Source organism: Pelobates fuscus, chromosome 2, assembly GCF_036172605.1.
Source record: "Pelobates fuscus isolate aPelFus1 chromosome 2, aPelFus1.pri, whole genome shotgun sequence".
NCBI classification, from domain to species: Eukaryota; Metazoa; Chordata; class Amphibia; order Anura; family Pelobatidae; genus Pelobates; species Pelobates fuscus.
This window is the reverse complement of record NC_086318.1, coordinates 368,312,291-368,337,553: the sequence shown is the minus strand read 5'-3', so window position 1 is coordinate 368,337,553 and position 25,263 is coordinate 368,312,291. Positions and strand designations below refer to the sequence as shown.

Below are 25,263 nucleotides of genomic sequence, written 5' to 3'. Positions count from 1 at the left end.
GAGTAAAAAAAAACAAAAAAATCACAGTAAAGTACTGTTATCTGTATTTTGATCACTGCTGCCAGTGATCAATCAGCAGGGAAAATGTATTTTTTGTTTTAAAAGAACATGGTAAATGGGATTTGGAAACTCTTCAAACAAATTAATTCACTTCAGGGACACAATGTAACAACGATCCATCTCTCTACACTTCAAAAACCCACAAGAGGTGGAGGGAAGCGGATCTGATATCCCAGCAGCATTGTGACAACGTGGGCTGGGACATCGCAATTTGCTGTTGGTGGTCTGCCCCTGACTCACAGGCACCTAGCAACAGCGTTAAACCCGCGGTCGCCAGCACCGCAGCGATCTAGGGTTAATTTGAGCGCATGACGGACTGGGTCCGGCATTAAGTGCTTCCCCAGCATGACGGACCCGGTCCTATAACGGCTTAGAGTCCTATTTACTTATATATTGCAAAAACCAAAAAGGTTATGGTGGGGAGAAAATTGTGATTGAAAACCCCTTCCACCTTAAGTCTGTGTGACTGTTGTGCAGATTTTTGTTTAACATTGTGTTAAATGTTAAACATAAATCTGCACACCAGTCAAGCCATAAGACTTGCTTTTCCCATAGAAATCACAATTTTGCAGTGATATTACTACCGCAAGAAGTTCTGGGTGGCCCTAACATTAACTATATATACAGTTGTGGATGAATTGTTTTGACTTTTTTACCGTTATTTTCTTTACAAAAAAATAATAATAAAACACTATTTGAAAAGATTAGGGTTCAAGTTAGGATTAGGGCCAGCAAGACAATCCATTTACTGAAATCCCCTGCCTGTGGGGCCAGTATTTATAATGATAAGGGGCATGTGCCAATGCTAGCACTAAGCTGGACTGTCAGGTAAGGCGTCCAGATCCTGCATACTATATTATGCCTCATTCATAATCTCTAATAAATAGTGGCTCAGGCAGCATTTATGATTACATATAGTACTTTTAACATTAAAATGTTCTTATTGGTTTTTACATTCAGGACACCCCTCAATAGAAAAGCATTGAGGATCCTACTGTGCATGCATGGCAATTGGCAATAGGATTCTTTTCATAGAGATGCATTAAGGTATTTCTCTATGGAGAGACTTGACTGCGTTTGACATCAACATGATGTCAAACAAAGAAAACTTCACACGTTTTTACATGGAAATGCCTCTAAACGCAGTGCGATTAACAGTCACTAGAGGCACACTGATTGACAAACATAAACACAACTTTTTCTCATAAATGGCAATGGTTATACTTGTCACCATACAAAGAGAGCACCAAGGCACCAAAACCACTATATTAAGCTGCAATAGTATTGGTGCTCAGGGTGCCCCTTTAACTAAAACAAGAAAAAAACAAAAGATAATTTTTTTAGGGCATAAATTGCCTTTTCTTGCCCTAAATTGCTGATACCTATAAGTGGTAATTTGCTACATGCTAACAGCATAGAGGACTTTGTGTGGGGCAATACATACACGTTACCTAAATGCACTGCCGCAAATCAGAATGAACTGATATACTGCATCGGTCAATAATAACCAAAGAGACTGTCGGACACAAAGCGAGTACTCAAAATGGAGATTTCATTCACAAAATGCGTGGGTGACAAGGTCCTTTTTAAGTACATATTAAACCTCTATACAATTTCCTAATTAAGTGAGCAGCAATTGTACAGATTAAATATAGATGTCAAAAGGATGCACGCACACAACCTGGTGCAGTAACAAGGCCTAGTGTGCCGCACTCAGACACCGAGTAAGAAAATGGACATGTAGATCTCTACTGAGGTGGCCATATTTACTGCCAGCTCTGCACAAATGACATAGATGAGAAGCTAAACACTAAACCTAAAATATATTTGAAATTATACATTTACAAAAAGTTTTAAGAAATATGAATTATTTATTATGAAAGATGAATAAAAAATAAAAATAATAATCATTGGGATTTAAAAATAAACAAAATAAACAACACGATGCAGTTTCTGACCAATCAGAGCACTTTAGAACTCATGACATAGAACTTGGCTCATGCACCTGCCACTTAACTTCAAACCTTTTGAGAGAGATTTTGATTGGTGACAGTTGGCAAAAATTTTATTCGACAATTCGTGGATTAAAACCATCAAACTCAAACATGGATGGTAAGAAGACAAAGAAGAGGACCGCTGAAGACGTAGAGAGCAGAGGAAGAACACAACAAAAAGAACACAACAAGGACAGTGACATCAGGAAAGAGCTACAGGTGAAGAAAAGGAAGAAAGAAGAACCTAAAGATGAAGAAGGAAAACAACGCGCGAGTGAAGAGGAAATTAATGGAGAAATCAGCACCTCTCCAGAAGATCCAGGTCCATCTTTGGATTCATCTCTTTCGCTGGAGAGATTTACATTCCACCGACTGCTTGGCAAGGGTGGCTACGGAAAGGTACGCAATTTGTGAAATATCCATTTACACAGCAGATATATTTTTTACAAAAGAAACTGAATTTTTAGGGGTGATGTAACACATTATTGATTAATATAATTCTCAATAATTGGTTATAGGATGTACACCCTTATCAAATCATTTAAAGATTTATATTCAAAAGCTTAAACATGTGATTTGTCTCTGATTGTGGTCACTTAGTTTCATCTATTGCTGGTTTTAACTTGAAAATATATTAATATATTCTGTTTGCTCCCCTGTAAGATTGAACTTTATGTCAATTTATTTTAGCATCAATGAGAAAATTTATTGAAAAATTAGATTCAGAGATAGGTTATAAAACCTATTCTGTTGTTTAGATAGGGTTAGGTGAGTAATACGGGCATAACTCTGTGTAACGTTACAAATTAGACTAGCACTGGTATAATTAAGACCAGACCTGCCCCCCTTTCTTTCATTTATTGTTTGTTTTTTGTTACACATTTTTATTTTAGATAATTTTTTCATCCATTATTACTTGGTATAAATCCTTTAACCATTTTTCTAATAAAATTGTATTTAAAATATCTTCTATTTAAGAATGATTTTTTAATCGGTTGTAATCTCAGTGAAACCTGCCTCCCCCCACTTTTCAAGTGGGAGGTCCCACCTTCCCATTTTGTCTCTACTTTATTTTAAGATTAGTTCTATGGGCAGTGCACAGTATTAAAAACCAAACAAGGTTATTATTATTATTATTATTGGCATTTATATAGCACCAACTAATTCTGCATCGCTTTACAATATTATGAAAGGGGGGAAATGTACAATAAATGAGACAATTACACAGTAACACAGGAACAATAGGTAGATGAGGGTTAATTCACTAAACAGTATGTAATGGGAAGAATTATAAAAATTAGCTTAAAGTAGGCCTTCACCCATTTTAACCCAAATAATATTGCCTTCTCAATTGACATCAACATACTCTTTGGTGAATAAATTCCATATTCCATATTTCTTACATGTTCCTCTGTTGGATATTTAATTGTCATTTAGTTAGTAGTACTGGAAATTGATAGTGTTTGTTGTGATTTTTCACTGTAATTATGGCCAGTTTAATCCACTCCAACTGTCACTACAATTGCTACTTCCTGGTCACATGACCTGATAGGAATGATGGACATTCTCAAAGATACAGTAGGATAGCGAGAGAGATACATTTCTACTAAATGTCAATGGAAACTGTATCACAGTCTATTGTTATGAAAACTGAATCATTTCTACTTAAGAAAACATTTACTATGCTTATGTTTTATGGATTGAATAAATAGAAGTGCAATAGAGGATATTTTCACATTTTGAAGATTTAATAAAGCTTTATAGAGTATACTTCCTTACATACTACAATACACAGGAAGTTACTGTGTTAATTATGTGATTGTACAATGGGTCACCCAGCTAATACTGTATCATTTGTAACATTTGGGTCTCTGTTAAGAACCAATGCACTGGATTCTCTTTTTGTTTGTGCTATTGTTTGTGCTGATATTTGTATTTTTGCTGTGTATTTTCTAAAGCTGATGTGCGCTACTATAATAAAAATATTCTGTTCGATTACAGCAATATTCTCCGTGTGTGGTAAAAAATAATAATATATATATATATATATATATATATATATATATATATATATATATATATATACACACACACTCAAAGTAGTGCACTCACTGGTCTTCTTAATTTGCAAACTTTATTCACCAATGTTCAGTAACTTTACCATACCATCAAAGTTTCGGTCCTCATCCGGACTAGGACTGAAACGTTGATGATACTGTAAAGTTACTGAACATTGGTGTTGTGGACAAAAATATTAACCCAATTTATGTTAGTAAAATGCCTATTTACTCAGCATAACTACAATCAGCATTATTCAACTTTATATGTGATTTACCTAAAATAGCCGCTAGGGAGTTTCCCCTTGACATCGACTAACACCCTTATTAACAAGATGGCGCTGGAATCTGGGGGAGACCTCCAATTATTGATGTATTATTCCATGTTATCTCTGACAATGCATATCATGTAATTTTGCTTTATAAGGGGCATGCCGTCCCCTGAGAATAAACATTCCTCAAGTTTTTCATTAACCCGAAACCTGTGTCTGTGTCTGGAGCGTGCACGCATTACTTCTTAATTTGGCAGGGGGCAGATACGCAAGATAATTAATTGGTGAATAAAGTTTGCAAATTAAGATGACCAGTAAGTGCCCTTCTATGAGTGTATGTATTGTTAAAAGGCTGGAGGAGCACCTTAGCAAGTAAAGAGTGAGTGGATTTGTGAGTGGTCTGACATCATATTCTGGCTCCCGGCATCACTAAGCAGCGCGAGGTTGCTGCGCAATAGAAGCTGCCGCCCGCCTCATGGGGGGGCCCAAAGGTGGCCAGCCGGCCAGCTCTTGGGTCCCCCAGAACATAAGGCAGTGCCGCCCATAAGGCAGTGCCTCGCGGTGAATACACCGCTGGGCACCCTAGCAGTGATCTATTGTAGCATGCCCACAGAGAGGGCTCAGCGTGCCATCTGTGGCACGCCTGCCATAGGTTCGCCATCGCTGCTATAAATTATAAGTGGTGCCAATGGTTTAGATATACCATTAGAATGCTAAACACTGTGAATGAATATGCTTTTATCACAATCTATCTGATACATTAGCTTCAATCAGCCATATCTGGTACAGACTTCAGTATATAAACAGGGCAGGGATTGGATTTGTGCACAGCTACTCTGGTGTGTTTTTGATCAAGTTAGGTGTAATGAGATCATAGGGCATATTAAAGATAGTTTAAAGGAGAAAGGCTAAAAAACAAAATAGTAATGTATTTTACAAGATATGTCTATAATATAATAACGACACCGTAGGTTTCTTAAAGGGAAACTATAGTGCCAGGAAATCAAAGTTGTTTTCCTGGCACCATAGCTTCCCCCTGCCTCACAGCCCTCACCCCCGTGCTGCAGAAGGAGTTAAAGCCCTGTCGGCGCTGGTTTGGGTTTGCCTCTGCTCCTCCCCTGCTGACGTCATCCGTCAGGGAAGACCTAATGCGTATGCACGGCAATGGCCATGCTTGCATTAGTATTTCTACCATAGGGGGTTTAACATGACACTGGATGTCCTCATGCATAGCGTGTGGGCGTCCAGCGTCAGTTAGGCGACCAAATGTCACCTAATAACCCGGAAGTCCCTCTAGTGGCTGTTTGGTAGAAAATCACTAGAGTTGGAGTTTACCCTCAAAGGTAATTATCGTAGTTTATTAAAGACTGCAATAATTACCTTTGCAGGGTCAAGGAGCCTGGAACTATGCACCCAAATCACTTCAATGAGCTGAACTGGTCAGGGTGCCTATAGTGTCCTTTAAGGTAAATATAGCTTGCTACATTTAAAACATTTGTGTCAGTTTTCCTTTAAATACATCATGCTAATAGATATGTTATCACACAAGGATTGACACAACATTCTGAAAGCCTTTTTATTTATGTGTCATTCAGGTCTTCCTGGCATCGGATAAAACAACGAAGAAGGTGGTGGCTTTGAAAATAGTGAGAAAGAAAGACCTTCTCACTGAAGCCTCCGAGAGGACACTCACTGAACGTCGAGTGCTGGAGATGGCAGCCGGAAGTCCTTACCTAACCAAAGCCTATGGAGCGTTTCAGATCCCGGTAATTCCTTAATGGTCATAAATCAACTTTCCATTAACAAACCAACCAGCAATATATCTGCAGATGTTTGCTTTAAATTTTCTGTGGCAAATTGGTTTCTAACCAATACATACAAAAGAAAAAAAGTTACTTGTGCACTATGCCTACTATAAACTCACCTGCCACGTTAAGGCAAACCTCTTAGGTGAATAATCCTACACTAAAAATTCACCTTCCTGTCTTCAGCGAACAGGTAAAAATCTCTTATGAGATAAAGAAGGGTATTTTTGAGTGATACTAAAAAGCCTCCAGTTATTTAAATGTCCACAGGGATTTGGGATAGTGAGCAAGTAACTCTTTTGCTTTGTTTTATATTGTATCTATTGGGGCTGATGTGTACCATAGTCACTGCTGCTGCCAGGAGTAGTGGGCGTTTAACCCCTTAAGGACAGAGCTTCAGAAGCTTGACTTACGCTTAATGACACAAGCAATTTTTGCATTTTCTTGCTGTTTGCGTTCAACTGCAATTTGCATCTCTCTCATTTATTGCACCGACACATATTATATACTGTTTTTTAAAGGACAGAAAGGGCTTTAATTTGATATAACATATAAATATATAAATGCTTACTTATTATAAAAAAAATACAGAAAAATGCAAAAAAAATGAAAAATATTGTTTTTTTTTACAGTTTTTGCAATCATAATGTGTGCATAATTAGTGCAGGTTAAGGAAAGTAATTAAAAATAAATTCATTTATTTGTTCTGATTTACAGAATATATCATGTGTCTGGGATTTTAAGTTTTTTTTCGTAGTTACAGGTCACAAAGCACAAGGAGTAAAATAAAATTTTAATATGGAGCGATTTTAGAATTTGGTATGTTTGTCTTGTAAGCCTAATAGCCATAAAATAAAACAAAATTGCCACACAAAAGTATATATTTATATAAAGTAGACATCACAGGCTATTTACCTAAGGTTGTTTTGACACTTTCTACGTAGCCATTTTACCGCCAACCTCTGCTAAATATTGGAGTAAAATTGTGTTTTTGGGGGGTTTTCGCACACAAACGTATAACAAAGAACTTCTCATGTGTATTTTGTAAAGTTGTTGTGTGCTATTCCTGTACAAAGTTTTATTATGTGTTCAGTTACTTCTGCTGAGTACAACGGTACCCCCATTGTATGTCTTTGGCACTATTTTGTGAAGCTACAGTGCCATATAGGAGACCTGTCCTTTTCAGTATTCACAGTAGAATTTTGAGAGACGGATATAATGAGCCTATGCTTCCATTTGGGGTATTATAACAGTTTGACTGTTCAAAAACCCCCACAAAGGCCTACCATTTGTAAAAGTAGACACTCCAGGGTATCTCATAAGGTGCATATTGTGCCTTAACATGCCCCCATTTTTTTACCATTACATGCCAAAGTATGTGGTAAAAAATAATTGTGTGCATTTTTTACATACGGATTGCATTTTTGCTGGGCATTTTGTATATTTCATATGTGCCACTAAGTTCAAACCCCCCAAATTATGCTCAGCTAAGTCTTCTGAGTAAAAGGACACCCCCATTGTATGTCTATGGCACTATTTCGTGAAGCTACAGTGCCATACAGGAGACCTGTCCTTTTCAGTATTCACAGTAGAATTTTGAGAGACGGATTTAATGAGCCTATGCTTCCATTTGGGGTATTATAACAGTTTGACTGTTCAAAAACCCCCACAAAGGCCTACCATTTGTAAAAGTAGACACTCCAGGGTATCTCATAAGGTGCATATTGTGCCTTAACATGCCCCCATTTTTTTACCATTACATGCCAAAGTATGTGGTAAAAAATAATTTTGTGCATTTTTTACATACGGATTGCATTTTTGCTGGGCATTTTGTATATTTCATATGTGCCACTAAGTTCAAACCCCCCAAATTATGCTCAGCTAAGTCTTCTGAGTAAAAGGACACCCCCATTGTATGTCTATGGCACTATTTCGTGAAGCTACAGTGCCATACAGGAGACCTGTCCTTTTCAGTATTCACAGTTGAATTTTGAGAGACGGATTTAATGAGCCTATGCTTCCATTTGGGGTATTATAACAGTTTGACTGTTCAAAAAAAAAACCACAAAGGCCTACCATTTGTAAAAGTAGACACTCCAGGGTATATCATAAGGTGCATATTGTGCCTTAGCATGCCCCCATTTATTCACCAATATATGCCAAAGTATGTGGTAAAAAATAATTTTGTGCATTTTTTGACATACGGATTGCATTTTTGCTGGGCATTTTGTATATTTCATATGTGCCACTAAGTTCAAAACCTTCAAATTATGCTCAGCTAAGTCTTCTGAGTAAAAATACATCCCCAATGAATGTCTTTGGCACTATTTTGTGAAGCTACAGTGGCATATTGGAGACCAAGCCATATCAGTTTTTACAGAACTTTGAATTTTGACGCTGGACCTATGTGCAATTTCCAAGCATCTTCGTAAGTTTTAAATTCAAACTACCCCACAAAGGCCTACCATTTCTTAAAGTAGACACCCCAGGGTATTTCAAAAGGCATATTTTGAACCTTAGCGTGGGATAATTTTTCCGCTAGCTTGTACCAGGTGTAGTGGTAATAAGCGTTTTTTCTGCCTTTTTGACACACAAAGTGAGTTTGCACAGTATATTTTGCAAACCTTATGTGTACCACCACTCTATAATACTTTATATGTTGCTCAGCTATGTCGGCTGAGTACAAAAATACCCCTGTATGTACCTTTGCCAGGTATATGTGGACATCGGAGGGGCACATTTGGGACACAGCCATTCCATTTTTTTTCAAACTTTACATTTTTACGCTGTGCCCATGTCCCATTTTAGAGTATTTTACCAGGCTATATAATCCAAATACTCCATAAAGCCATACCATTTCTTAAAGAAGACATCCCAGGGTATTTCAAAAGGCATATTTTGAAAATTAGTGTGGGATAATTTTTCCGCTAGCTTGTACCAGGTGTAGTGGTAATAAGCGTTTTTTCTGCCTTTTTGACACACAAAGTGAGTTTGCACAGTATATTTTGCAAACCTTATGTGTACCACCACTCTATAATACTTTATATGTTGCTCAGCTATGTCGGCTGAGTACAAAAATACCCCCGTATGTACCTTTGCCAGGTATATGTGGACATCGGAGGGGCACATTTGGGACACAGCCATTCCATGTTTTTCAAACTTTAAATTTTTACGCTGTGCCCATGTCCCATTTTAGAGTATTTTACCAGGCTATATAATCCAAATACCCCATAAAGCCATACCATTTCTTAAAGAAGACATCCCAGGGTATTTCAAAAGGCATATTTTGAACCTTAGCGTGGGATCATTTTTCCGCTAGCTTGTACCAGGTGTAGTGGTAATGAGCGTTATTAAATGTATTTTTTTACTTTTTAAAACTTTTTTTACTTTTTAAAACTATTTTTTAAACTTTTGTTTTGCTTATTCATTTTTTAAAAGTTTCCTAAACTTTCGTAAAACTTTTTATTACAGATTTAACATTTTTCTAAGCTTTTTCTTTTACCGTTAACCCCTAACTAGCAGTAAGCAGCACTAACAGTAAATTCCCCATTTTCCCATAACTCCCACCCACCCCAGCTAGCAAAATATTTAATTATACAATATTTAAATTAGTTAATTAAATTAATTTAACCCCTGAGGGTTAAAAAATAAATAAAAGTTAATCGTCAGGGGTTAAAAAAAAATTAGATCACAGTATAATACTGTGATCTGTATTTTGATCACTGTAGGCAGTGATAGACTGGCAGGCAAGGGGTTAATTTTTATTTGGACTGGGTAAAGGGTTTATTTTTTTTTTATTTTTTACTTAAACGTTATTAAAACTTTTTTTTTTACTTAATTTTTTAACTTTTTAAAGCTTATTTTAAAACTTTTTTAACGTTAACCCCTAGTTAGCCTAACACTAAATCCCCCAATTCCCCACTAACTTCCACCCTCCCCAGCTAGCTAAATTTATAATTTTAAAATATTTAAATTAATTAATAAAATAAATTTAACCCCTGAGGGTTAAAAAAAAAAAAAAGAATTAACCCTCAGGGGTTAAAAAAAAAATCAGATCATATTAAAATGTAATCCCTGCCAATTGATCACTGTAGTCAGTGATCAATTGGCAGGGAAGGGGTTAATTTTTTATTAAAATGGGTAAAGGGGGGGGGGGATTTTAATTTTACTTTTTTTTTTTACACCAGGGGGCAGGATCAGCACTGATCCGGCTCCCTGCACTTCACAGTGAACCCGGAAGTGCAGGGAGGCGGAGGTGAGTATACAGAGCACATGTGCCCGCTCTGACATGCTGTCAGAGCGGGCACATGAGCTGGGACAGCCCGATCCGGTGCTCCCGGTCTGCCTCTAATGCAGAGGCAGACCGGAGCACCATTAACCCCACGATCGCCGCGACTGCGGCGATCTGGGGTTAATTTTACCGCGTGACGGACGAGGTCCGTCACCCGTCGTTAAGGGCATCCCTAGGATGACGGACCTCGTCCGTCACCCGTCGTGAAGGGGTTAAGCACAGGACTTGATTTTGTATAGTTTCTAACCCATACCTAGCTCGTTCACTAACTCCATCCAGATTAAGAAAGATTAGCAACTCATAATTAGAAAGAGTAATTTTTGCATTATCCATTAAGCTACATATGGAATGCTCAAATTTGTACTTATTTTGTGTTATTTGCATATTTCACATGGCTATATTTTAAACATTTCTTTCAAAGTTTGCAATATTAATTGTGTTTGTGCTATGTATTTTGTTAACTTGATGTGAATAGCAGTTACAGTACTAGAGAGATGCTCAGTCCCTTAAGCACTAAAAGTGCTGAACTCTCAAGTGCAGTGTCAGAGGGATTGCTAGATTCCTGGCACCAGTGACACTAATAAAAGTGGCAAAGTAATGTTCCATCTCTCAGGAACAAAGAGAATCAGCACACTCAACTCTAGGAGTCGTTGCAGAGGGTTCTCATGTCAGTTTCAATGCAGAGGATCATGTTTGTGCTGGCAAGAACAAAAATTATGTTTCAATGCGCCAATCTCAACTTGATGCCAAAACGCTATAATTTTGTATTTGCCAACATTCTGAACTCTTGCACTTTGTTTGAAGTTTCGATATTTCAAAACTTAGGTGAAGAATTGAATTTCCGATATTTCAAGGCTAACGGGAAGCAAAAAATTATTGCGAATTTGCCTATTCAGGAGTGATCAGTGGTATCACCAAATTTACTCATAGAAAACATCTAGTGTCAGTTTTGGGTTACATTCTGATTTATCTGTTATTTTTTTTTAAATATATATATATTCCAATCTTAATAGGTTTTAAGGATTATAAATCAAGGCATTCATGTTTCCGCATGTTTTTTTTTTTCTTCTCAAAATGGCATAAACACAGTAATCAAAGGCACTCCATTACAGTTGGTTCCTTAAACAGACCATCGGGTTTTTTTTTCACAGCTCTAGGATTTAGATTGCCATAGAAAAAATAATTGCAAAGTACGAGAAATTATGTTTTAACAAGTTTTCTGTTTGATGTTTAAGTGTTTGTGTTGTGAAGTATATCCCATTGTATTTTATTGTCAACCAGACCCATCTATGCTACGTGTTGGAGTATCTGCATGGTGGTGATCTTGACAGCTTCCTGAAAAGAAACCTCAGACTGGAACCTTGCATTGCAATGTAAGTCTTAAAAGACAATGCTTAAAATGGAGACCGGACGATGAGAGGGAAATATGGGTCAGAGCAATGAGAAGATTTAACAGGAAGAAATATGACAAGGGCTGAGGAAAGAGTCACATTTAAAGATTTTTTTTTGGAAAAGAGGGTCGGTAAAGGAACCCTGAAGTTTCAAATAAAATACTAATAGTTTGAATAATGACCAAATCACCCAACATAAACATTCACAGATTAAAAATATCATTAAAGTTTTTGGAACAATGTTAAATAATGTTTTTCTATTAAAAGAACAGAAGTACAATTCTCAACATCGAGCCACTGTATATATTGACAGAAGGATTGGAAAGGAATTAATTTGAGTGGGAGTGAAAGGAGACAGTTATCAATAAACAATATACAGCTGCCCACCACCACGTTTTCTACTATTAGCATTGTTTGGTAGACACTGGTGAATGCCATAGATAAAGAATTTAGAAAAATTAGGAACATCAGTGAGTCTGAAACATATATACATACAATAAATATACTCTGAATATAAATATTCTACAAAATGCTAACTCAGTATGAACCCATGTTGCGTGATGATGTAGAAATGTGTGGGTACATACACCTAGTGTTGCTAAGAAACAAGCATACAATGTAAAACAAAGAGTGTCGGGGTATAAAAACAACGACATAAAAACAAGGAGGAAAGGGTAGAAAGAGTGAAGGCTTGTTACTAAAGTATCTCAGCTAAAGCATATCTGTACATGAGTCCAATCGATCATCAAACGTAGAAGCCGAGAATCGACAAATAGGAGGAGATGCAGGAGATAGAGGACTGTGGCTGCGTGTGACTGAAGTGTCTAAGGGTAAACAGTGAAATCACAGTGTGTGCTGCATGCAACCAGTGATCAACATGTGAAATTAGAGCAAGTATGCCGGTGTGTGAGTTCAAACAGTGATAGACAATACAGAGTGAGAAAGACAAGCTGGTGAAGAAAAAAAACTGTAATTAGAGGCAGATCAAAGATATAGATATACCGAGGAGCTCAAAATAGACAAAAACCTACTGCAACTGGTGCTAAATAGACTCATAACATATAATACTGATTTTACACATAACACTAGGCAACAATATGAACATCAGATAAGCACAATACATTTTGCATACAACCGAACATGTAAGAGCTATGTAAATGGCTGGAAAATTGCCACAATGAGTAATAGCAAATATAAAGGAAGCTAGTCCATAAAAGGGATAAGAAGATACCTGCTATGTATGGTATAGATGTCCTAACAAGGTATACACGTGTTATACAGAGAAATGTGATGGAAGTTTGCAATAGAAACATATTTGATAATAAAAAGTATTCACACCAGTAATACTAGAAAAAGTATATGTGACAGTAAGAAAAGTGAATAATGTAGGCAGGAGAGAGCTCTGATTTTATATAAATATAAATTATTACAGTGGATTTTCCCTAGGTCAGCTCATTTAGGAAGATCTCATTTTAAGAAGTAAGTTCATTTTATATTAAATACTTTGTTGATTAATATTTGAATTCTTGTTTATCAGTTTCCTCGCTGCGGAGATTGCGTGTGGACTCCAATATCTCCACCAACACGACATTGTGCATCGGTAAACACATCTTCATTAAGAAATATATTCATAAGCTTGCCCCCTCTACACTGTGCGGTCCTTTTTTTATCCATATTGTTTAGCTACATTTTTACCTTTCTCTCAGGTGAGTTAAGATTTTTTGCTCTCACACTTCACCTGTAAGAGGGCATTATACAAACCGTTTCAACTTAACACTAAGAAGAGGCTTTTTACTTACGTTTGATAAAAACATGTACTCGTGTTGGGCAGAGCAGAAAAAAGGAAGGGCAGGATAAGAAAGAAAGAAGCAGAATGGTCATTTCTAGTCCACCTGATTAAGAGAAATGTAGAAAACTGCATTAATTAAAACTTAATTACAAAATCCTTTTTTAAATTGTCTCCTAAATTCAGGTATAAGCAGCCTGTTTCATTTCTCTGTGAATTGATGGGGCATTATTTAATTGATTGGCTATAGCTCATAAATAGATTTGTACATACTTCCAGTATTTTACTATTAGTAAGCCATGTAAACGACCTGTTTCATGACAGATCTTCATTAAACTATAAATCTTATGATATTTCTCTCTACAGAGACATAAAGCCAAGGAACATCATGCTGGATGAAGCGGGTCACATCAGGATAGGCGACTTTGGACTGGCGCTGGAGATGCACGGCAAGAGGAAAGCAAAGGGTTACGCAGGCACTGTAGATTATATGGCTCCAGAGGTAGGATTGACCATGGCTACTGTTTGGGTTTGAGACTACATGACTTGATCATATTACACCTCACCAAGAGCAACAATCACTCTGTAGCTAAACAGATCTTTATAGCTATGAAGATGAAGAACTAGAATTCAACATTTCTATCAATGCTCATGTTATTCTCCTTTGTAATAAGGTATTATGGTTGATATTATAATAAGCATGGGTTAACATCTTTATTTATTATGGCTGATGGCAATAGTGCTTGGCTTGGTCCTCCAAACTTTAAAGACATTTTTTTTAAATTGAAAAACACCTTCAGTGATTGTCTATACTTTCCCAACCAGTCATATTGCTCCGAATCATTGCACATTTGTAGTGAAATATATATATTTTTATAAGTTGCCTATTTTAATAGGCAGACGATGAGAACAGCATGATATTTGACAGTAATACCTTCTTTCCTGTGAAGAAACACTTGACTAATAATTTCTGAAATTATGTTGGCAGATGCGGAAAGGAAGAAAATACAATGCTGCAGTAGATTGGTGGGCCTATGGTCTAATCCTTCATAAACTGGCCAAGAGAGCATTTCCAAAAAATCCAAATGCTGCCCAAACAATGCTTCATGACACCACAGACCACCCTGAGTGTCAAAGAAAACAGGTCAAAGATCTCGTGAAAAAGGTGTGTATGATCCGGCAGTCTAGATTAATGTCCTGAAAAAGAAAACAATTCTATGAAAAACTTACTCTTTGCACAGCTAAAAAAAAGAGAACATATATTTATAGAAAACTATTAACAAAGAGTGACACGGAATGGCCATAAATGACAATGGTATCTATATATGGTAATATCGAAAAAAAAAGATAAAAGATATATTAATTCAGTCAAATGCTTATAGCTCATACCAGCAGTCCATAGCTGGGAAGATTCCTTAAAGTCGTATAAGACAGGATAATATTTAAGGAGGGGATTTCAGGGAATGAAATATATACACAACTAAACAATCAAGAAGAACACAGTGATAAAATGACTAAAACTAGAGAGAATCGGGAACTGATGCTGGGTTAGGTAGTGTCTCCTATTGAGAGCAGGAGAACCTTAAACACTGCATTCAACATATGAAGTCGAGTGGAGATAAAAGCGAGTGTACTAGTAATAATCTTGCACCTTTGATTCTTAGAATGTCCCTTTAACCTTGTGATACTGCATACAGATTTACAGATATCTATATTGTGTTTGCATGTGTTTTAGTAAATAAACAAAGGCAGTGGCAGTTTTATTGTTGACATTCTACTCTTCCATTTGCAGCTCCTGTGCAAAAATCCATCTCAGCGCTTGGGGGCAGCTAGCAGCATCCGATTCCATCCTTTCTTCCAGTCCATTGACTGGGATGAGCTGGAGGCTGGCAGGCTAGATCCCCCCTTTGTGCTAAGAACAGTAAGTATACGGAAACTTCAAACAGAGACCAGAAAAATCAATGTAACAAAATGAGTGACTAGTTTATGAAAAGATAAGAGGGACGATCAAAGGGCTAATATGGTGTGACCGTGGATTACTGGTTGTGATTGGGACTATGTATATCTGAGTATTATGGGGTAATTGGCCCAGAAACACAAACAATATCTAAACTTGGCAGCACTGCAAGCTCTAAAGTGTCCACTCCAGCCATATCCATACACCGCTGTCCCTAACCAAACAGCTGTGCCTGTCCCTTTGTACCCAACTATCTTGAAAAACCTCATAGGAAAGCACGGTGTGGAAGGCCTAATGCTGGGGTGGGGCTCACTGTTAATCCACATTAGGTTTCCAGATCACACTGAGGTCGAAGAAAGAGGACCCCGATCCAGCACCAAGGGACCCTAGCGCTGGAATCAGGTAAGTGGTCATGGCCTGGGTGCAGTGGAAGCATAGGGAGACTGTAGAGTTAGGAAAACAGTTTTGCATTCCTAACACTATAGTGTTTCTTGAAGAAATCTAGCCTTTAATTCTTCCTTTGTTCATTGGCACTATGGCTAGAACACTGTGATAATAGGAAAATGACACCAGTTTATCCATATAGCTTTTGGCATTCTGCAATCTCACTCCGCCATCTTTTACATCCGTATTGGTGTTCTTATACTGCTTTCTAGGAATGGTAACTCTTATTGGATGTGTTGTTGTACAATGTGTAAATACTACAGTAACTTCTTATGTCTTCTCTTTATAGCCACCACTGGAGAGCTTAATATCACGAGTAATACAGGAGACCCTAACATCTCGATACGAAGCATTTACTCCATCTATTCCACCAGAGCAGCGGCAGTTGTTTCTTGGATTTTCTTTTAACACCCTCTCCTAGCCTACTGCAGCATTGTGAATTTTCTTCAACATCTCTTTCCCTGACAACGAGGGACCGTGAAGAAAAGGTAAAGTTATGGCGTTACGTTGTCTCCTGGGCTGTGGGTAGAGAGCTCCAAGCTGAAAGGGATGAGGGTAGACCTGCCCAGCGTTTTAGTTGTACTCCAGTCACCTTTCGTTTACCTAGAAAGCGATAGTGCTGTAACATCAATATCACAGTCAGTGTTTACTTTCTTTTAAACTATGATTTGTGCAGTCAGTGAAGTAACTGGCTGTGTCAGTGAGATTTGGATTGTGTTTGTCTGTACAGGCAGTGATGTAACTGCTCTGTCAGTGTTTTTTTTCTTTTCTTTTCTTTTAACTATACAGGCAGTGGGGTAACTGCTCTGTCAGTGTTTTTCTTTTCTTTTCTTTTAACTATACAGGCAGAGGGGTAACTGCACTGTGAGTGTTTTTCTTTTCTTTTCTTTTAACTATACAGGCAGTGGGGTAACTGCTCTGTCAGTATTAGGTTTTATTTTTTTGCACACGCAGTGAATTAACTGGTTGTGTCATTTTTTTTCATTCACAATCAGCAGTGAAGTAAACTGCTGTGAGTGAGATTTCATTTAATTTGGTTTTAGCAGCAAATAGTGAAAGTAACTGGCTGCTGTGATTTTTTATTTGATTTTGCATTTTTTCTTACAAACTGACTGTGATGGAAAGAAGCTGCACAAAGCTAGCTGCCGCACTGCTTTTTTTTTTTTTTTTTTTTTTTTTTAAATTTTTTATTTTTCTGTGCAAATTAAATACAGATATATGCGAAGTGCCACAAAAGCACGCATAGAGTAATCAACAAACATTCAATTTGGCACTTGGAATCTGCACATTTTTCATTTTCCTCCTGTTGGATCAAGCTAGATACAATTTTTAGGTATATAGCAAGGAAATGATACGTTTAAACCACGTCAGTAAGCAATAATTCGACAATAAACTAGCCGCTTCAGAGCCAAAAGGCGGGTGCTACAAAGCATCATAGGTCTAGGTATAAAAAAACAAACAAAAAACGCTGGGTTACTAGCTAGTGTTGAACTGTGAAATAACATACAGAGTTAAGTTAGGAGTTTCCAGCAGTTTTGTGGTGAGTAAGCTAGGCTAGATATTTAATATTCACATGACCGTGTTAGCTATGTTTAAGCTTATAGTATGATATGTAAAGTACATGCTGGGGAATAATAAAAGTAATAACAAACTTGTGGCTAACACTTGCTCATCAGCTAGCATTACTGCAAACTCGAATTCTGTATGTGTTATGTAATGGTATTGCCTCTCAGGTCCTTTCTTATGTTCTGCTTGTCAGGACAGGTTAGGTGCATGATTAGACCGGGCAATGTACCTTAAAGCAATCTATGGTCTGCAAATGCGGAATAAATGGACATTAGTACATTGCTCAATGTGTGGTACACCTTATGTGGAACTCTGCATGTCGCCGCTCAGCTTATTAAACAGGATTTGTGTCCATATGTTAGTCCCAGAGGCTAAGATAGAGGTATGCCAGGGGCTCACAGGAAAGCCTGAACACGTCGGGTGACCGCTAGGATAGACCAGGGTTGCAGTGCCATCAGTGCCTGTGCCTTGAGACAGTCCGGGGTTTCTTGCGTTCATCCAATGCCCTGTCTGTGTGGTGGTCGGTGTTCACTTGGCAGTGGTGGCAGGTTAGCTGGGCCACTGGAGTTGGTGGCATCAATGCCTTTGGGGTAGGTATCTGAGCGCAGTCCAATAGTGCTTGCTGATCCAAGATGGGGTCGTCTGCTATGTTTGTGTAGCCTGGGGCTGATGTCTGTCGTTGCAGGATTCCGCTCAGAGACCTGTCGCTTAATTCCCCACTGTGTTCCCCTGGGCCTCAGCAGTGCAGGATGGATGTAGGGTGAGTGTGGGACTGACGCCATGGCAGGGGCATCGTGCTTGGCGGTAAAATTTCTGTTTCCCAGGGCTTGGTTACGGGTCATCGCTTTGGGTTGAGGTGTCGCCTTACGAGTATGCGGGTTTAGCGCTGGGGTCTTCCCCTTCTGGGCCCTCCGTCCAGGGAGGCTGTGGTGGACTCTGGGCGGTGTGGGACCTGTTAAGTGAGTCCTCTCTCTCCCCGGCTTCCCTGGGGATATTAGAGGTACCCCGCTTTTTTCTTGCCGGGAGGGAAGGAGGTTCTGTGGTCTTTGTTCCCCTCTGTCCCGCAGCCTCTGCCAAAATGCGCTGAATATAGCCTCTAGCCGCTCCTCAAGCGTCCCCTGCGGGCCTCGTGCTGAGATGTCCGATCCGGCAGCCGCCATTTTGGTCTCAGTTTCCGCTTTGAGCGCTGGCCTCAAGCACGGGTGAGTAGCTTGATGTGTCCCATAGCTTTGAGGCATAGCCCGTCTGAGTATGCCGGGATAACCCCCACCGGCTGGGGGGGGGGGATACGGGGTTTCCAGCCACCGCAGCGTGTCTGCCAGCCAGCAGGGAGATCGGCCGCCTCTCCCATGCTCGCCCCCACTGGTAGGCCGCAGGTTGTTTTAGCGGTCCGGTTTCTTGGCTGCATGTGAGAGTTCTGCAGGGCGTAGCTCCGTTGTTCACCAACACTCTCTGGGGTTCAGAATCTTTGAGGTGCCCTATTAAAAGTCGATTTGCGATATTTTTAGCAGGTTCTCACTCGGAGCTGTCTCTTGATGCGACCAGTTAGCCCGGCGGTCAGGCCCCGCCCTGCTTTTTTTAATACTAGGTCAACGTTAATTTAAAATGCCCCACATTTCTTTTCATTCTAATTTTTAGAATTAAAAAAAAAATGTTTTTGCACAGTCTCAGTTTCCCTAAACTCCAGTAAGTAGGCAGGCCCGGACTGGCCATCAGGAAAACAGGGCAAATGCTGATGGGTCACAGTGGCCATGAACTGGGGCCGACCAGGGAGATCACATCATCTCCCTGCCGGCCCCTCCAGGCCGGAGTGCAAGGAGAAAGTAGCGCGGTCGGCAAAGAAAGGGTTCCACAGTAGTCAGGGAGATAAAGCCTCTGTACTGCAGGGGAGCATGCAGTGAAATGCTCCCTGAAGTGATCAGAGCATTGCTGTGGGTTACCAAAGCAACGAAAGAGCACCGCTGCTGGTGCAGTGCGCCCAAGAGGACCACTGGGGATCATTATTCCCATCCCTGGCCCAAGGTAAGTCAAAGAGAGGGGATCGTAACAAATTAATATAATTAATTACTACTGTATGCTAATATTTTAAGCACCTCTCCACAGTACAGCCCCTAAACCCCACAGTGCAACCCCTTACACAGTGCAGCACCCATAACCCTTACTGTACACCCCTTTACTACTCCTTACCTCTCATAGTGCAGCCTTACCCTATACAACAAAGTCCCTTACTCCCACACAGTGCACCCCCTATCCACCACAGACATAGTTTAGCCCATATCCTCCCATATACTAGAGTCCCTCTACACACACACACACACACACATTACATTCCCTACCCCCTCTACACATTCTGTATAATCCCTATCTACAAATACACTACAACCCTATTCCCCACACAACCGGCACACACTGCTGCACTATCCAGACACACACTAGACTGCGAACAGCCCCATCCACACAGACATACACACAATCCCACATGCACATTGCACCATATGCAGCCTACCCAACACACATTAACACCACAAGCAACCTCCATATGGATACAACATCACATGTAGTCTCTTCTGTATACACATACAAATACACACACACTCTACCCTGTTTTAACACTGTCACTCTTATGATCTCTGGTTTGTGCCCCACTCATGGGGAAACCAGAGACAAGTCACCAGCAAACACAAAAGACATGTATCATTAGAATAGCTTTCACTGTGTCAAACACAGGACATTTTTGCCCAAGTGAGTGCTCATTATTAGGGCCCTGCAAATGGGCTGCCCTGTAGGTGAAATGTCCTGACATGCCCACTTTGGGGTCAGTACGTGCCAATGATGACTCCTATTGAGCTGCTCTGCCTTAAAATGCTAGGGCCAAATTATTGTCCTAGTCTGGCCTTGTAAGTAGGTGCCTATTCGAATAATTAAACTACCAGGAGTTCTTCGCCACCAGCACTATGTGCCAGTGGAAATACTTTTCCTTAATAGTAAGGTGCTATGTAGTATGCCAAATCCATCTAAAATTTAACTACTAGGGATGCCCAGGTCTAGTAAATATGTAATGCCTGTCTTGCCCCTCAGTCCATTTGGAAGTAATGGGCTAATATGATTTGTGGAAAGCCCCTGCTCTTAAACTAATGAAAAGCGTGACATTTCCAATAACCCAGCCAGTAACGTTTAAATTAAAGATAAGCCAGACATGGGTTTAAATAAGTGGCAAAATGACTGCCACTGTAGCTGGGGTGGCTGCACCAGTGCCTGCAGGGTTCGGGGGTCCATCGGGTAGTCCACCCATTTAGCAGTGTGACCCGGCCCTTTTAATGTCGGCATCCAGCGCTGGGAGGAAATTATTAACTTCACCCAGCTTACATACCGCGCGGGATAATGAAGACGACAGATATGTAAATTACAACTTTGGTATTGATATATGTGTGTCAATGTATACCAGTGTGTGTGTCTGTGTGCCAACGTGTGTATCTGTGTGCAGGGCTGGTCTTTGGGGTGTTCGAGCTGTGTGGCCACACATGGCGCCATGGAAAAATTAACACTCCAGCGGCTCTTGGGGCTGAAATTAACACAGCTCTTGGGGCTGAAATTAAGCCGGCAGAGGTTCCAGGAGCAGAGCCTGTGCCGGGGAAATGGTTGCGGTACCTGATCAGGGCAGCTCCGTGTGGCAGACTGAATTGATGACATCAGACAAACGTCAGCTCGAGCCGCGCAGAGTTGCCCTAAGAAAGACTGCACAAACTTCAGGAGGCTCTCAAGCAGGTACAGGGGATAGCTTCATCCTCAATGGCTGGTAGGGTGGGAGAAAGGAGGAGAATCAATGACTATCTATAGGTGTTATTAGAGTAGAAAGCTGTAATTCTTCTGGTGAAGAGAGTGGTGTACTACCTATGGGGACAGGGTGGCATACTACCTACGGGGGAGACGGTGGGATACTACCTAAGGGGGAGACGGTGGGATACTACCTACGGGGGAGACGGTGGGATACTACCTACGGGGGAGACGGTGGGATACTACCTACGGGGGAGACGGTGGGACACTACCTACGGGGGAGACGGTGGGACACTACCTACGGGGGAGATGGTGGAATACTACCTACGGGGGAGACGGTGGGATACTACCTACGGGGGAGACGGTAGGATACTACCTACGGGGGAGACGGTGGGACACTACCTATGGGAGAGAGGATGGAATACTGCCTATGGGGGAGAGGATAGGATACTACTTATAGGGGAGAGGATGGGATACTACCTTTGGGGGGGTGGGGTAATATTTATGGGGGAGAGGAGGAGAATGTACTATTTATGGGGGATAGAATGTGGATATTATCTATGCTGGAGAGAAAGGGATACTACTAATGGGTGTGAGGAGAATGGGTTCCAGCTATTTGGAGGGAGAAGCTTTGAATTAGCTAATAACTATGGGGGGGGGGGGGGGAGGGGGGCATAGGCTATCAACTATAAGGGAGGAGAAATGCGTTACTAACTACCAAGAGCAAAGAAAAGGCTTCTACCAATAACAAGTAGGGGAGAAGAAAGGGCTACTTCCTATGGGACATTGATGGACATAAATGGGCTACTAACTATTGGAGTTTGGAATGGGCTACAGACCATGAGGGGTACAAATTTGCCACTTAGTTCCTACAGACAGTTCCACACCATACAAAACACCCCTGCATCCACACACACACACCCTTTTAAGTACATTAACCCTTCACACACTAGTCTCTACATTCACACACAAAAACTCTAGACATACATATGCCCCTGCATTCAAACACATTGACACACACATAATACAATTCAATATTTTTTCTGTATTCTGATACACACTGTAGGAGGGGGAATGGGACTTATAAAATAAGGTCGGCCCTGTCTGTGTGGGTGTGCCAGTATGTTTGTTTATCTGTGTGTGGCTGTATTTGTGTGTGTGTCAGTGTGTGTGTATCAGTGATGGTATATGAGATTCAATGTGTATGTGTATATGTACGTGTCAGTGTGTATGTGTATCTGTGCTTTAGTATGTGGGCATATATCAAACATTCAAATCCAAACATCAACACTACATACAAACACACCCCTGCAATCAAACATCAACACTACATGCAAACATATCCCTGTATTCAAACACCAACATTGTCTACAAACACACCTTTACATTCAAACACCAAATCTACACACAAATATACCCCATCATTCAAACACAAAGACCTCACACACACACCCCTGTATTCAAAGACTCTACACACAAGTATGCCACTGCTTCCAAGAGGCAATAATATATACAAATACACAACTGCATTCAAATGCCAACACTTTACACACACTCCATACAAAAAATAAGCGTACATTCAAACACACAAAAAAATTCCACAAAGTAAACCCAGCATGGATGGTCAAATTGTAGCTGTGGGAGATGAATGACAGATAGGAATCTACCTTGGCCACCCTTGTGCTGGGGGAAGGCCCCCCTAATGTAGAGAGGACTGTGGTGCAATAATTTTTTTTGTCACCTGTCCAAAACAATTTCTTGCACCGCAGTCCTCTCTACATTAGTTCCACTAATTTAAAGAAAAAATAATTATAGGTGATTAAGTGAGTGAAGAGATATGTGTGAGAGGGGGTAGACGGATGGATGAATTGATGCCTGGTGGGTGGATGGATTGATGAAAGTGTGTTTGTATGTATGTGTTGCATTGTTGATGAATTTGGAATAAATGGTGTGTGATTCTGTGAGTGAAAAGAGATGCGAAAGGTGTGTGAATGTTCAGTAACAGCGGTTGAAGCCTTGGTGCGGCGTTACTGCTCACATGTACACCCATGTGCTAATTCAACCATTTTTCTCACTGTAATGTCCTGCTTCTGCTAGAGAGAGACAGAAATTGATGGCTGTGTAAGAGTTTGTGTGTGCATCTTGTATTGGTTATGACTAAGAAATGAAAGGTGTGTGATTCAGTGAGTGAAAAGAGATGTGAAAGGTGTGTGAATGTCCAGTAACAAGGGTTGAAGCCTTGGCGCGGCATTACTGCTCACATGGACACCCATGTGCTAATTCAACCATTTTTCTGAATGTAATGTTCAGTTTCTGCTAGAGAGAAAGAAAGTGAGAGGAATATTTTTGAATAGATACATACAGATCAACAGGCTGAACTTGCCTACCCATATGTGAGAGCAGAAATAGCAGATTATTGTTTGTAAAGTGATATTGCCATTGGACATGGAAGTGGTGGAGCATGCGGCAGGCACACTCTCTCAGGACCCTTCTGCTTTAATGTTGGGTGTTGCAAGCACCAATAGAGAGAGCTTGGCGTGTTCCTTAGTGCTCCAATTATAAGTCAGGTTTGAACAAGTATATATCAGCAGAAGCTATGGACGGGTTGTTAACCCCTTAACGACGAGTGACGGACGAGGTCCGTCACTCTGGGGATTGCCTTAACGACGAGTGACGGACCTTGTCCGTCACCCGTTAAAATTAACCCCAGATCGCCGCAATCGCGGCGATCGTGGGGTTAATGGTGCTCCGGTCTGCCTCTGCATTAGAGGCAGACCGGGAGCACCGGATCGGGCTGTCAGAGTACATGTGCCCGCTCTGACAGCATGCCAGAGCGGGCACATGTGCTCTCTATACTCACCTCCGCCTCCCTGCACTTCCTGGTTCTGTGTGAAGTGCAGGGAGCCGGATCTTCAGTGATCCTGCCCCCTGGTGACAAAACAATAAAGTCCCACCCCCCTTTACCCATTTTAATATAAAATTAACCCCTTCCCTGCCAATTGATCACTGACTACAGTGATCAATTGGCAGGGATTACATTTTACTATGATCTGATTTTTTTTTTAACCCCTGAGGGTTAATTATTATTTTTTTTAACCCTCAGGGGTTAAATTTATTTTATTAATTAATTACAAAATTTTAAAGTTATAAATTTAGCTAGCTGGGGAGGATGGAAGTTAGTGGGGAATTGGGGGATTTAGTATTAGGCTAACTAGGGGTTAACGTTAAAAAAAGTTTAAAAATAAGCTTTAAAAAGTTAAAAAATTAAGTTAAAAAAAAGTTTTAATAACGTTTAAGTAAAAAATGTAAAAAAAATAAACCCTTTACCCAGTCCAAATAAAAATTAACCCCTTCCCTGCCAGTCGATCACTGCCTACAGTGATCAAAATACAGATCACAGTATTATACTGTGATCTAATTTTTTTTTAACCCCTGACGATTAACTTTTATTTATTTTTTAACCCTCAGGGGTTAAATTTATTTAATTAACTAATTTAAATATTGTATAATTAAATATTTTGCTAGCTGGGGTGGGTGGGAGTTATGGGAAAATGGGGAATTTACTGTTAGTGCTGCTTACTGCTAGTTAGGGGTTAACGTAAAAAAAAAAGCTTAGAAAAATGTTAAATCTGTAAAAAAAAGTTTTACGAAAGTTTAGGAAACTTTAAAAAAATGAATAAGCAAAACAAAAGTTTAAAAAATAGTTTTAAAAAGTAAAAAAAGTTTTAAAAAGTAAAAAAATACATTTAATAACGCTCATTACCACTACACCTGGTACAAGCTAGCGGAAAAATGATCCCACGCTAAGGTTCAAAATATGCCTTTTAAAATACCCTGGGATGTCTTCTTTAAGAAATGGTATGGCT

The 25,263-nt window shown here is 39.8% G+C and overlaps 1 protein-coding gene across 1 annotated transcript; it reads left to right on the top strand.

The window, feature by feature from the left end:
- Positions 1-2,165: 2,165 nt before the first annotated feature.
- On the top strand, positions 2,166-16,478 carry LOC134586364 (protein kinase C theta type-like). Its single transcript, XM_063441841.1, has 8 exons — positions 2,166-2,453; positions 5,979-6,149; positions 11,761-11,852; positions 13,408-13,470; positions 14,023-14,158; positions 14,645-14,821; positions 15,449-15,577; positions 16,347-16,478. The coding sequence occupies exons 1-8, from the start codon at positions 2,166-2,168 to the stop codon at positions 16,476-16,478; spliced, it is 1,188 nt and encodes a 395-aa protein (XP_063297911.1).
- Positions 16,479-25,263: the final 8,785 nt, after the last annotated feature.